At 42.7% G+C, this 13282-nt stretch overlaps 1 protein-coding gene across 2 annotated transcripts in view; it reads right to left on the reverse strand.

Annotated features, from left to right (window-relative positions):
- Positions 1 to 13282, reverse strand: part of PLA2G4A (phospholipase A2 group IVA) — a 111116-nt gene that overhangs the window by 61943 nt on the left and 35891 nt on the right. For both annotated transcript variants that reach the window (XM_019530989.1, XM_019530990.1), the window contains exon 4: positions 1502 to 1650. In XM_019530989.1, the coding sequence (XP_019386534.1) occupies positions 1502 to 1650 (149 nt within the window). The remainder of the gene's footprint in view (positions 1 to 1501; positions 1651 to 13282) is intronic.

The raw sequence follows: 13282 nt of genomic DNA on the forward strand, positions 1-13282 counted from the left end.
AATCATGCGAGTGGCCCTCCTCTGGACCCTCTCCATGTTGTCCACATCCCTCTTGAAGTGCGGTGCCCAGAACTGGATGCAGTACTCCAGCTGCAGCCTGACCAGTGCCGCATAGAGGAGGAGGATCACCTCCCTGGACCTGCTTGAGATGCATCTGTGGTACAGCTGGCCTTCCTGACTGCATCCCCACACTGCTGGCCCATGTTCATCTTGGAGTCAATGATGACTCCAAGATCCTTTTCCGAAGGATCTCAGAGTCAGGGAAGTAGTGAAGACTTGATTCAGAAGGCAGAATCCTATTTTACTTTACGTGTCTATGGGGCATTTAACCAACCATGAAAGTTTCATTTTTGGCATTTACATGTAGCTTTGAATTCTATGTTGCTCTCCTCTTGAAACTAAGACACTGCACCTTGTACTTAACACTCATTAGATAAATAGCTGGAAAGCAATGGGAAACTTTTTCTCCTTGGGAGAATGACCCTGAGCCTCTTATCCAGGAAAACACCGATTCACTGAGCTACAAATCCTTTGACTTGTTCTCTCCCTCCTAGCCCCAGTAGGCCAGCTTTAAGAGGAGGACTAGGAAGTATTCTAACTATTGCCTATTTATGGCCTAATGAAATAAAATTACACATTCCCATTTTTCTTGCCAATTCCTAACTTCAGCAAGATACTCTCCCCTTTGTTTGTAAAACAGGGAATCACAAGCTACGGTTTTAAATCCCTTGAATTTCCTAATATAAGTTGTGCACACCTAGCAAAATCATGTAGTTTAAGTGACTGGAACTCTAGTCTGGCAAACCAGTTACTTTGTCTTCAAAATGTTGCAGTCATCCATGTGTCACTAGGAATTTTCAGAGCATATCCCATGATTATCTAAGCTACAGTAAATTGAGTTGCTATAAGGACTCTCTCCTGATCCAATAGGGAATTACAAGGGAAGACACTGGAGAACTACTGGAACTCCAATGATTTAGTCTCGACTGGTTAGCAGACCACAAAGGATCCCATTTAGGCTTTAGCCTGTACCCCCAGAATGACTAAAAAAAAACTCCAGTTGGGAACACCTCTAAAAATGGGTCAGAAGACTTTGTGATCGGGGAGGAGTGAAGAATGGGGAGAAATTTAGCTCCACCCTACCCTATTTTCTGGCCAAGTAGCTGAGTCAGGTAAGCGGCAGTAGAAATAAGTAATAATTTGCTGCTATTGTGAAGAACAGCACATTACTAAACCTCTGGAGCAGGCAGGGAAGAAATCGTGACTTAGATGCATGCCTTAGAGTCACAATGTCTTCTAGAGCTACCTCTGGGATGGTGCAACTTATATAACTTCTCTTGCTCAGCCTCATGGCCAAAGGCACAATCCATCCTTTAACATTAAACAAACATACATACTGAAATCCTCAGACGATAGATGCTGCATAAGTGCAAAATGTTATTTTAACCCTCCAGATGTTGCTCATCTTCCATGTCCAGTTGCATCTCAGTGCACAACTTACCTCCAGAACATTTTCCTGGTTTGGGTCCAAAATAAACTCAAATGACTCATTCCACACAGGATTAATATCATTATTGATATGCCTTGTCCTCTTTCTACAATCAGGGGCTGATGGGATAAACAGCTCCACATAGGGATCTGGAGTGTCAACTGTAGAGTAACAAACAAATGTGGAAGTAAGACTAAGTTTGAATAAAATTAACCAAAATAAAAAAATAGGCAAAGGTGATTTAATTGTAAATAGATGCATTATATACAGTAATAAATCAAAGGTACATGAGTTGATCTTGTTCCCAAAAAGGTCAAAGTAATTATACTATTAACATTCAAAAGAGCAGGACTTGGCTTTGAAAAAGTAAGTGAACCTACAGGGAAACACAGACATTAATAAAAAAATAATTTTAATTTAACAGTGCTCCAGATCCTCTTCCTCCACAAACTACCCTGTGATAGCATAAACTATTACCACATTGGAGCAAATATACCTAGTGAGGCTAGGACAGACATTCAAAAAGCCCAAGGCAGAATCAATCCAAGTTAAATGGTTTTCTTTAAGTGGTGTAGTTTGGATCAGTAGCAAACAGAGCACACATTCATCTTTTGATGGGAAGGGAGGCATATATCTTAGACTGGGTTTCACCATTTTTAAACCAGTACGTGTGTGCAAAACTCCTGTTCCATTATGGGTATAGACCAGTTTTTTCCAATCACTTTTTGAATACGTAAAAGTGTAATGTCAGTTCCTTGCCTAAGTGATTTGTAGTTGGAAAGAAAAGATGTTTTGGATTCAGTTTTATGCCCTCCTGAGGGAATCCTATGCCATTAACAGGCATTTTTCAGGAAGAGGCACAAGACTCTGCTGCTCATGTACCTTCTAAGGCCCTGGACCATGTCATGAGGCAATCCATGAGTGAAGTTACTGAAATTAATAGAGGTTTGCTCCAGAGTAAGGGTCACTGTACAATCAGGGACTTATTTACATATTTAAATGATAGGTGTATAGCTCATAATCTAATAATTGCTCCATTTGTATCTAGTGCACAGTATCAGTGATGAAGACAGGATGCTGGGAGAATTAGTAATTGAGTTGTATTTGCCTGTTACTGAAAAAAGGTTGAATGCTGCCAAGCCTACCTGCCTATCCAGTGAGAGCAAGTATATATATTTTTGACAGATGCATGAAATACCCTTCCAGTTTAACCATCAATATCCTGGTGAAAGAGGGTGAAAAAGAAAGTTTTTCAACTGCTCCAAAACTGCCATAAAACTAATGCAAGGTTGCAATATTTCTTTCACAATCTATTTATATTTAATGAGTATGTGCTGTAGTTCTTTTTGAAAAGATACATATCAGTTTGACCACATCTACTTTTTTATATCAGTTTCAAAGAAGATTCAGTTATCAAGATAGCAGGCATACTACAAAACTGCTGCAATATGAAAATGCAATGTTAGTAAAACAAAGTGAGAGCAATGACACATTTAATTGATTTCATATGATACGGAGAATAGCTTCTTTTTCCATGTCTCAGCTTTACTTAAGTCACCCAAATTTATGCAATTGGATTTGTTTTGTTGTCTTTTGTTTTGTTTTTTTGGGGGGAGAAGCAGGATTGGGGGGTTTTTTTGTTTGTTTTGTGCAGCCATAGTCTTTGATCCTGCAAATGGAATCGTTATGGATACACTATCAGTCCCCTTACTTTCACTAGGGGCTCTTCATAGGAATTGAACTATTGTAGCTCCTTGTAACATCAAGTGCAATACTGCTGAAACACACTTGCAGGCTAATAAAGTTAAACCTCTTCATATCTTCTAGGATGATCACAAGCTAAAATCGGTTCATCTGAGGTCAGAAAATCCAGTCACATCTTTATCGAATAAAATCTTCCCAAGTTCTTTTCTCCTTTTTGTCCTGGGACCTATTTCAGGCTCTTAAACATGTAGTCAGCACAGCAACCATCTTCTCGATGATCTTAATGAAAACAACGATACCCTTAGTCAAACCCTTTAAAACGCCAAATATAGGTGGTCAGAACATTTCTGATTACACAGAACATTTTACACAAATTCTCATGTTAAGTTTAAACAAGCTGCTGCTGACACTGCTGCTCCCTTCCTCCCAACCCACAGCTCTGGAAGCTAAGTCAAGAGTGCCTGCAAGAACCATATGACCACTGAAGCTGGAAAATGGAAGGACCCAGCCAGCTAGACCAAAGAGAAAATGAAACACAGAGAGAAACACAAATGAAAAGGAGACAGTTGGCACAATTTGATCAGAATATTCAGCAGGAAATGTTTCAGAGCTCCTGGACAGAATAAAAGAAGTCTGAAACTTTGAAAGCTGTCATGAAATGAAGCTGTTGCCCTTCAACCAGGGCCAAAACACTAATAACTGGAAACAGCTATATGCCATCAAATCTATGAGGCTGTGTACCAAACAATCAAACCTCAAATATTTTATTTATGAATGTCCAAATTGGCATTAAAAAAACCACTTCTTTTTATTCCCGCATTTAGTCTGTGGGAGATGTCTGTGCATATTAGCTCATTCTTAAGATCTGAGAGCATAGATTCCAGTCTGCCCAATTTTATAAAACTATTTAAAAACCAATAAGAGGCTGGGAAGCTCTTTAGAAAAAACAACTCTTAGCTTCCAGAAGCTTAACTCTCTCTATCTGGGTCCTGTTACATGCTGCGCTTTGAGCTGCTCAAATGTCAATTGTTGTTAGTGCTAACTCAAGTTTGGAGCAGTCATACCTTAAGGTGGATAAAATACAGTCCGAGGGCCAGATCTGACCCACCAGGCAATTTCATCTGGCTCGTGGTGCCCACCAATTAATTGTTCCCCGCCCAGCCTGCATGCCTCACTCCCACCCTCATGAGTGTGTGGAAGGGCCCCAGCCCAGCCAGCACACAGCTTCCAGGAGGAGCTGCTGCTGCCACTGCTTTCCCAGTATCCAGCAGTTCCTCCTCATCTCCCTCCTGCAGTGCTTGATCCAGGCAGTAAGTAGGGAAGCTGCAGGGGTGGGAGAAGGGGGAGCTGCAGTGGGGGCTGTGGAGCTGCAGCTGGGTGGGGGCATGGGGCTAGCAGGAGCACAGAGCTTCTACCCAGGGTGGCAGCAGGAACATGGAGCTCAAGTGGGCAGGGTGTGGGTGTGAGAGGGAGGGTGGGGGGTGTGCTCACACTCCCCGCCCCATAGCTGACAGCTCATGCCAGCAGCAGGCATGAACCCTCAGGGCACTCATTGCCTGCACAGGTGCTGCCGCCCAGTGGCTCACAGCTCCAGCCAGAGCTGCACATGGCAGCAAGAAGCACAGCCAGGCAGGCCACCTCTCTCGCGTGGGGCTCCCTGCAGCACATGTGAAGCTCCCAGCACCTGTGCACCACCAGGGGGAAGCCCCATGCATTGGAGCTGGCTGACTTCCCTGCTTTCTGCCACCATTGAAGCAGGGCTCCCCACCACTTTTGGCAGAGTCCCAGAAGCTGCACATGGCAGCAGGGAAGGCAGCCAGTTCCAGCATGTGGGGCTTTCCTGCAGTGGCACATGAGTGCTGAGAGCTGCATGTACACTGTGGGGAGCCCTGCACAATAGAGGCAGGCTGGCCTGGCTGTACTTCTTGCCACCACGTGCAGCTCCAGCTGGAGCTGCATGCCACCAGGCAGCAGTGCCTGCGCAGGGCACAAACACCCCAAAGTCCCCTGCCTCCTGCTGCTGCTAGCAGTGGGGACTGCGTGCCATTGGGGAAGAGGGGTGTGGGGGGTGGTCTTCACACTTCCCCACTCTCTCACACCCCAAAACCCACACCCTGTCCCCACAACCCCCCACATATACACACCCCCTACACACAGCCACACCCTCTCACAAACCTCTCCTACACACACTCCCTCACACCCCACCATACATACTTACCCCCAACCACACCCCAAACACAATATAAAAGAGTAAGACTTTATTTTTGAACTATTATGCAATTAACTCTATATACACTACACAAACACAAATCAAGATAAAATATTTTTTAATAAAATTAAAATATGTTATAGTAGGTGTTTGACTTGTAGTGTATAATTTGGGGTTTTTCTGGTTCAAAGATGGCAACCTCCCCTCCCAAAAGGACAACTTCTGAGGGCAAAGGAGGGACTTCCAGTGGCAAATGTCAAGGGCTAGGGGTGGGATTTCCAGTCCCAAGATGGCAACCAGGGCATGGAGCACCTGTCAATGGATGGGGCTACCCTTGCGGCTCTCCACAGCTCACCAAAACTTATTAAGTGGCCCTCCAGTCTAAATAATTGCCCACCCCTTAAGGCTAAAAACCTTCTGACCATGCCCAGTGTACACACCTAGGACTTGCCAGTAAAGGGTTTGCAAGCAGAGGGGCATGACTAGGAGCTACAGCTGCTAGCTGCCACTCCAGGGCTAGTGAGCCAAGACAGGCTTCTAGGCCTGTTCTAGAAGGGAGTACATAAGAGACAGATTGGCAAGGAGGGGCAGGAACATGAAGCTGGGAGGCACACAGTTAATGGGATGGGGCATGGGAGGTGGAAAGCAAATAAGGAAATGAAGGGTGGGGGTGGAAGAAGGGTGATGAAATGAAATCATCCAGCCACTGAAGGATCAAATAAAATAAAAGGAAGTAAAAAAATAAGAAGAAATAAAAAGGAATAAAATTAAAGAAGGCCCCATGTTCTAATAATTTTGTATTTGGAATTTGAATGGGGGGGATGGGGGAGATGCCATTCATACTTCCCAGAATGGAAGGCACTTTTGGGGGAGCTACTGTCAGTGCCCTGGGAAGCAAGCCCCAGAGCATGGGGACCCAATCGGGCCCCTTACCTTTTTTCCCTCCCCTCACTAGACCCCACTCCTGGACCCATCCATACCCTGTAACTTAGCTAGATGCATGTGTTCTGCAGGCTGTTTGCACCAGTGTGCACAGGAAGGTCACACCCCTGAGATGGGAGGATGAGTTGGCTTGGTGCTAGAACTCCCTACCCTACCTCACCCTGCAGTAGAGTTAAGGGGGTGGAAAGTTTGTCCACACTAAACAGAAGGGTGGGAGTGCAGAAACTGCATCCTGGGATACCAGAGGGCTACAACTTCGGTGGCTCATCTGTGAGAAGTGGCCATACATTCACGGAACATGAGGGTGGTAATGCGGATCAGAGATAAACCTACCCTGAAACGGTGTAACTATGCTGCCTAAAGTGTACTTGAAACTAGTTTTAGCTATTAATGTGTGGACAATCCAAGGACTAAGAGCTCCAGAAGCCACCTAAACATAATGTGTAAAAAGGCCCCTATTTAAAATTTGGTGAAAGATAGAATTCATAGTTTCCTTCTACTGGAACATAAACCTGCTTGAATTATTAAGCAACATTGGGTACATATAATTGTTCAGGGCCCCAAGCTAGGTTCAGGAGGCTTACTCTAAGCTGTCTAAACCTAAACCAGGAACAGGTTGAGCAGGCATTTGCTGCTGCTGGCAGTACTGGGGACAGCTCAAGGTAACCTGGGATGAGGGGAGAAATTGGTAGAATCAGGGGACTAAGAACAGGCAGGTTTTGGGGTAGTAGCCCTGGATCTAATGCAAGTGGCTGGGCTGTGCTAGGAATGCATACAGACATTCACAAGATCAGGTCAGCCCTTCATAGATCAGATTAATCCTCTCAGTCTAAAGTTAGTCCACCTTCTGAGATGAAGTAACATAGATCAAGTGTGCCATTTTTTTGGGTTAAGTCTTGAGAACACCTATACAAGTGGGCATTGAGACTAACCTAACTCTGGTTAGGTTAATTTAAATGTAACGGCTGTTCATATCCATACTCCCTAGTCTCTTCAAGTTGGGATGTGGATAGAATCACAGCTAGCTGAAGTTACCACAATTTTCATTGACTTCAATAGGACTATAGCACCTGGCAAGCCTGGGTATCCTGACAATACTTTAGCATCAAGCACAGCAGACAACTCGCACCAAAAGGACGGACTTCCACACAAACAGCTTGGTTTTGAATTATAACACTTTTACCAAGTATTTTATTGCTCAAAACCTCATTCCCTCTTTTAAAGTTGAGCTTTTTATTCAACTTTGTGGACCAGCTCTCTTTATTCTTTCCTTATATTCCACAGTCCTCTAAACTCAAAGTACAAATTGCTTTCTGTTGTCAAAATGCCAAGGAAGATCTAACTCCACAAAACAGCACACAGATGTCATTATCATCTTACTTATGAAACCATCTCTAGTCAGTCTGTTGAAACAAAAGCTAAACCAAAGGCAGTTTGCAGTTTAACTTAGTAGCTGAAATTTGCATCAGTAAACAAAACTTCCACTTTCTTTTTTTTTCCTTTTTACCTCAAGCCAAGATGTTATCACCTGTTCTTTCACATCTGAAAGTCTACTTCACAGTCCTTTCAACTAAGAATATGAACAGCTAATCTTTTAAGACTTTCTTGTGAGGTTGGAAAGCACAGATAAGGAATTCATGTGCTGATTAAAATACTCATACAAATTATGCAGTAACAATCAAAAAGCTTAACACTAGAGTTAGTAGGGGCAGCAGACAAAAAACTACTTAATAACTAGACAGTCAGTTAGTATCACAATAATATTTGACTCAATTCATATTGTGAAATGCTACTGCCTTTGTAGCTCATAAGGTTTACTAAACCTTAACTCCTTCATGCATGATATGCATTTTGCAGCATTATGAATCTTTACAGCTACAGACATGAAAAATATTATTGGTTGATGACGGTACAGTACAACATTTAATTCCTCTGATCTAGCTCCGTGCAGTATTTCCATTTACCTATGTATAATGAAATTCCTAATCATCTACACTGGCGGTGCTCGACTTTTTTAGCTGGTGGGCTGCATGGGCAGTTCCCAGGCCATCCACAGGCTAGATCCAGCTGATGGTCCGCATGAGGCATGAAGCAGTCATGGCAGGGTCCCATCTGGCCCTGCAGAGAGAAACAGGGGTGATCCTGGCTTCAACCTGGCCCTGCAAGGGGCAGGGAGGGACATGATCTGGAGTGGAGTGAGTCTTGGCCTCATCCAGCAGCAGGAGTGGGGGAAGGGGGTGTGACCTGGCCTCAACCTCCTCCTGTGTGAGACTCAGGGTTTGGAAAAGAGCAATAGGGAAGGGTGGTTGTATTTACTGTCCCTGGTGTCAAATTTCACAATCCATAGGGACCTCTGATCTATACTATGTTAATAACATCCATGTTTCTTTCATATTGTTAGAATATACTCAACCTGCAGAAGATTTCTATAGACATCACTATGGATGAGTTTTTAGAAGATTTAATATAACATGAGGTAAACGAATACAATTCTATTACACATGAATGCCACATGCCCCCAGGGGCTGGTGGGGCATGGTGAGCTCCCATAAGCAGCAGCACTGTCAGTGGTGGGAGCATGGCGGCAGCAAGTGGGGAGGTCCCACAGGTGGCCACGGCACTTGTGGCAGAGGGGAAGTGGGTGGCGAGCACCAACCGGCAGTCAGTGACCATGCACAGATGTCGCTGGTGATGTCAGCAGTGGAGCGGGGGTGGCAAGTGGTGAAAAGTGGTGCCTTTTCACAGGGAGTGCACCACCACACTCAGGGGGTGCACAGGCACCTGCGTGCACCCCCTATGCATCATCAATGCTATTACAGTTTATTTAAGGAGAATATAAACTAAAAAGCAGTTAAGCACTCATAGGTCTCACTAAAATAAATAAATAGGAGTTGTGGCATTGACTTTCAACAGGATCAGGCTGGGATCTTAAATTAGAATGTTTCTTCTGACTAGGAAATGGTATTTGACAACTGAAGATAACAGCTGTACATGGGAACCTACATGTACTTTATGCAATACGAAATAGCATCTACATATAATCTAAAATGCCAGTACAGATATTCAGTATCAGTTATCACCACTTTACTCTTTAATCTTCACTTTTTAAAAATATTAGGTGGTGAAATTTAATAAGGTTTCATCCTCTGATTTATTTCTGCTAAATTACTAATAATCCAGTTTCTTAAATTCAAATGCAACTCTCAAAATAATTAAATTTTACACCTAAAAATCCCTGTGTTAAAATTAATAGGTAACATTGTGGTTAACCTACTCATGAAATAAATTCACAGTTTTTTTCCGTTAGAATTTTAAAACTATCCTGCTCACTGTGGTTATCTCTTTGAGTATATTCTAACTGGTAAGTGAGATATAGAAATTACAGAAACTGTTACTCATGCCTAAAAAAACAAGACTGAAGTAAACTCTCTCAAACTTCAGGAGTGTTTTAATTTGTCTGCCAAAAAATAATAAAAATGACCATCATTATTTTTCATTATTATCAAAGTATATAACTTATAAGAATTTTTTTCTTTCTGCACATGTGTGTCATTAGAATCCTAGAATCAAAGGACCAGAAGAGACCTGTAAGATCATCAAGTCTCGTGGGCAGGAGATTATTGAACTCAAACAAGCTCAATGAAGTGCTTGTCCAGCCTCCTTTTGAACATCGCTAAGGATGGTAACTGCACCACTCCTCCTGGGAGCGTGTTCCAGATACCCTTACAGAAAATAAGTTTTTCCTAATGTCCAATCTACATCTTTCCTCAATTATCCTGTGCTAACTGTAGGAACTGTCCCACATTCCTGGCAGCTCCACAGCATCCCCCTGCGCTGCTCTGCTGCGCATGCTGCTAGTGCAGCTGAGGCCCCCATGGCCTCACTCCAGGAGGAGTGGAATGGTGAGGAAAGGTTGTGTCCCTCCTTCCCCCAAAACCCTTTCTGGAGAAGGTTGGGAGAACAATGGCAGCTCAACTCTTCTCAAGCACAGGAGAAGTCAAGCTGGGGGGAAATTCCACCTCACCTTTCCCAGTCCAGAGGGAGGTTGGGGAGTCTGGGAAGGGTGTGTGGGAAGATGCAGCAGGACTGCTCCAGGTCACAGAGAAGTCAAACGTTCAGGCATTCACTATAACAAGAGAAACTCTTACACGGATCTTTCAGGTGTCAAAGCAGAAGATATTTTTTCACAGATGGGGCATGTTCCCTTACACCTCTATACAGCAATTGCTACGCCTCTATACAGCAATCAAAAGAACTCTCTGGTCAGGCAGTGAGAATGTGAACAAGGTTAAACATTCTGATGCAACCTTTACAGAGGATGTAGCAAATGGTGCCCTCCCACACACTATAAAACTCTGGGAAGGATTGCCAGTACTTCCAGAGTCTCTCTTACAGAAATGTAGTGCCATTTTCTCAATTTTAGAACTACGTTTTGCAGAATGGTCTTCACTGAAGCCTGTCACACACACACACACACACACACACACACACACTTGTGTACCACTTCTGCTCTGCTATCCCTACTGCTATTGCCAGGGCCAGAGCCACTGCAGGGAAGTTGCAGGGTTCTGGGGGAAAGGGAGACAAGGGTGAGGCACTGCCTAGCTTCATTCTGGCATCACACTTATCCTTAGGCAGTACACATTGTCTGTGCCTTGCTCACCCACCCATTATTACAACACTGCTTATTCAGAATTAAACTGCTGTTTATTCAATTTATTTTACTTTGCATTGGATATAGGCACGCCAACAAGTATAAAGTAAACTGGGGTATGAGCTTAGTCTATGTCTATTATTCTGTGGCAAACTGCTCTTGACACAGTCATATTCCATTGTGAATACAAGGTGGTTTACTCCACTTTTGTGTAGCAGCAAGGTACTTTCCATACACCACCTTGTAAAAGTATGCACACAGGTAGCTGCTACAGAGTTGCCATGTTGTTAAATCCACACCTTAGTTTACATTCTAGCAGTAACTACTGTAAAAGCCCATACTGTAAAAATAGGCTACTTGTTATAGGGTACCACATTTCTGTTATCCACTGTGTCATAGGCAACTTGAGCTTTTTGCCTGATCATCTCCTATACAATTGGTATCCATCAACATTTCCAAGCGTCTCCTCTGTAAAATCTTTCAGATATTTCTTCAGACGTTGAAGATTTTCCATGCATAGTGCATTTGGATTCAATCCTCCACACAGTCCATGAAGCATACGTCTCACCACAATGATCTTTGCTCAACAAACGATGTACTGTTGTATGATGTTTGTTCTAAAGTTCTGGTAACGTTCATTGTTCCCATTCATCATGACATCCCACAAATACTGTGGATACAGTCTGTTTGGAGACAGAATCACTTTAACTTTATTACAGTAACTCCAGAATTGGCCATCTGATGGTCTTTCAGCTTGGAAGTTTATAGAGTTACAAAATGGCACACCACGTTCATCAACCCACATTTATGTTCCTCAATCTCATCTTCAGTGGATCTATTGTTGCCTACTCTTTTAGCCTGTCTGCTGTTGTTTCTGTGAACCCTTTGCCTGTCCATTGCATCTTTGCTCATTTGGTCTCCTCTTTGCTCATTTGTTGTGTTTTGTCTTACTCTTGCCATTCTTTCTGCATTCAATTGGTGTCTATTTTCTGCTTCACCTTGGTAAGGGTATTATGAGTTAAAAGTTAAAATAAGGGTATTAAGGGACAATGTTTGCTCAGATACCAAGAGTACACCATAACTAATTGAAATCAATCACTAAAAGTCCATAAAAGTGAGTGCGAACATGCTCTTTTGAGCATGACAGACAGAATGACAGACATAAAAGGAAGCAAATTATTATAAAGGATTACAGAAAACAATCTTAAAATGACACTTGTGAATTGCTTCTGTGCTAAACCTGCTTCTTAGCCTAGATATTGCAAACATGCAGTTTAGATTGTCAAAGAACAGTGATGTAAAATGCTTACTCAAAAGAGAGAATTCTTAGAGGAAGGGTTCCATAAACTTCAATAGTGTTGCTATGCGTGTGAGTCTAAAATGAGCAATGCACAGTCCAACCAGAAGTACACAGGTTACAGCACTCAACCTTCGCAAAATACAAACACAGTGCTGACATGGTGTTGACTTTACTGATAGACTTGTCAAAATTGTTTTTCCTTACAGACATACTGATGTGGGTGAACTGAACCTTGTCTTCCATCAAATTGAAACAATTGCACAGAAGTATAAAATAATTCACATCCTATTTATTTGCAGAAGCTCCTCTCTTATGTAAATAGACCTTCTTTCTATGTAATGCAACAAACTGCAGAATGACAGAGTAACGGAGAAGCACAAGAACTTTCAAAGGGGATAAAAATAAGTTTTCATCAATTTTTTTCTAAACAATTGCTTCTTCTAATTTTCCTCAATCTTTCTAAATAAAAAAGTGCTAACAGAAAGAAAGCTGTCATTTTTCTATCAAAAAATGTGTTTGCAGAAAATGGATATTGATAGATTAGTTTCACACTACATGTAAAGTGATGAGAAACTACAGTTTTCATTTTACACTTTTATTTACAGTCTTAAATTATATATCTCCACTCTCTTGCCCCATCATGAATATGTATATATGGATGACCCATCTCTCTCTCATACACACACGCACACAAACACACACACACGACTGTGTGAAGCTTTGGTTGCTGATTCGATTCAGAGGAGACCTGGCCCAATTCGGCGACTGAATCTCCGAAACCAAGTTGAATCAGAAGACCCGTTAATGTCTCTGAATTGAATCAGAAGCCTTCGATTCGATTTAGAGAGATGCAACGATTTGGACATAGACACAGCTTTATATGTTTTTTCTACGTACCTCACGCGCTTCTGGTCCACTTCCGGGGCCACCGTAGAGCACATGGAGGACTCCCCTTCACCCTGGCTCAATGACTGGTGCCTCCTG

Source organism: Crocodylus porosus, unplaced genomic scaffold (assembly GCF_001723895.1).
Source record: "Crocodylus porosus isolate Cpor-Errol unplaced genomic scaffold, CroPor_comp1, whole genome shotgun sequence".
Taxonomy (NCBI): Eukaryota; Metazoa; Chordata; order Crocodylia; family Crocodylidae; genus Crocodylus; species Crocodylus porosus.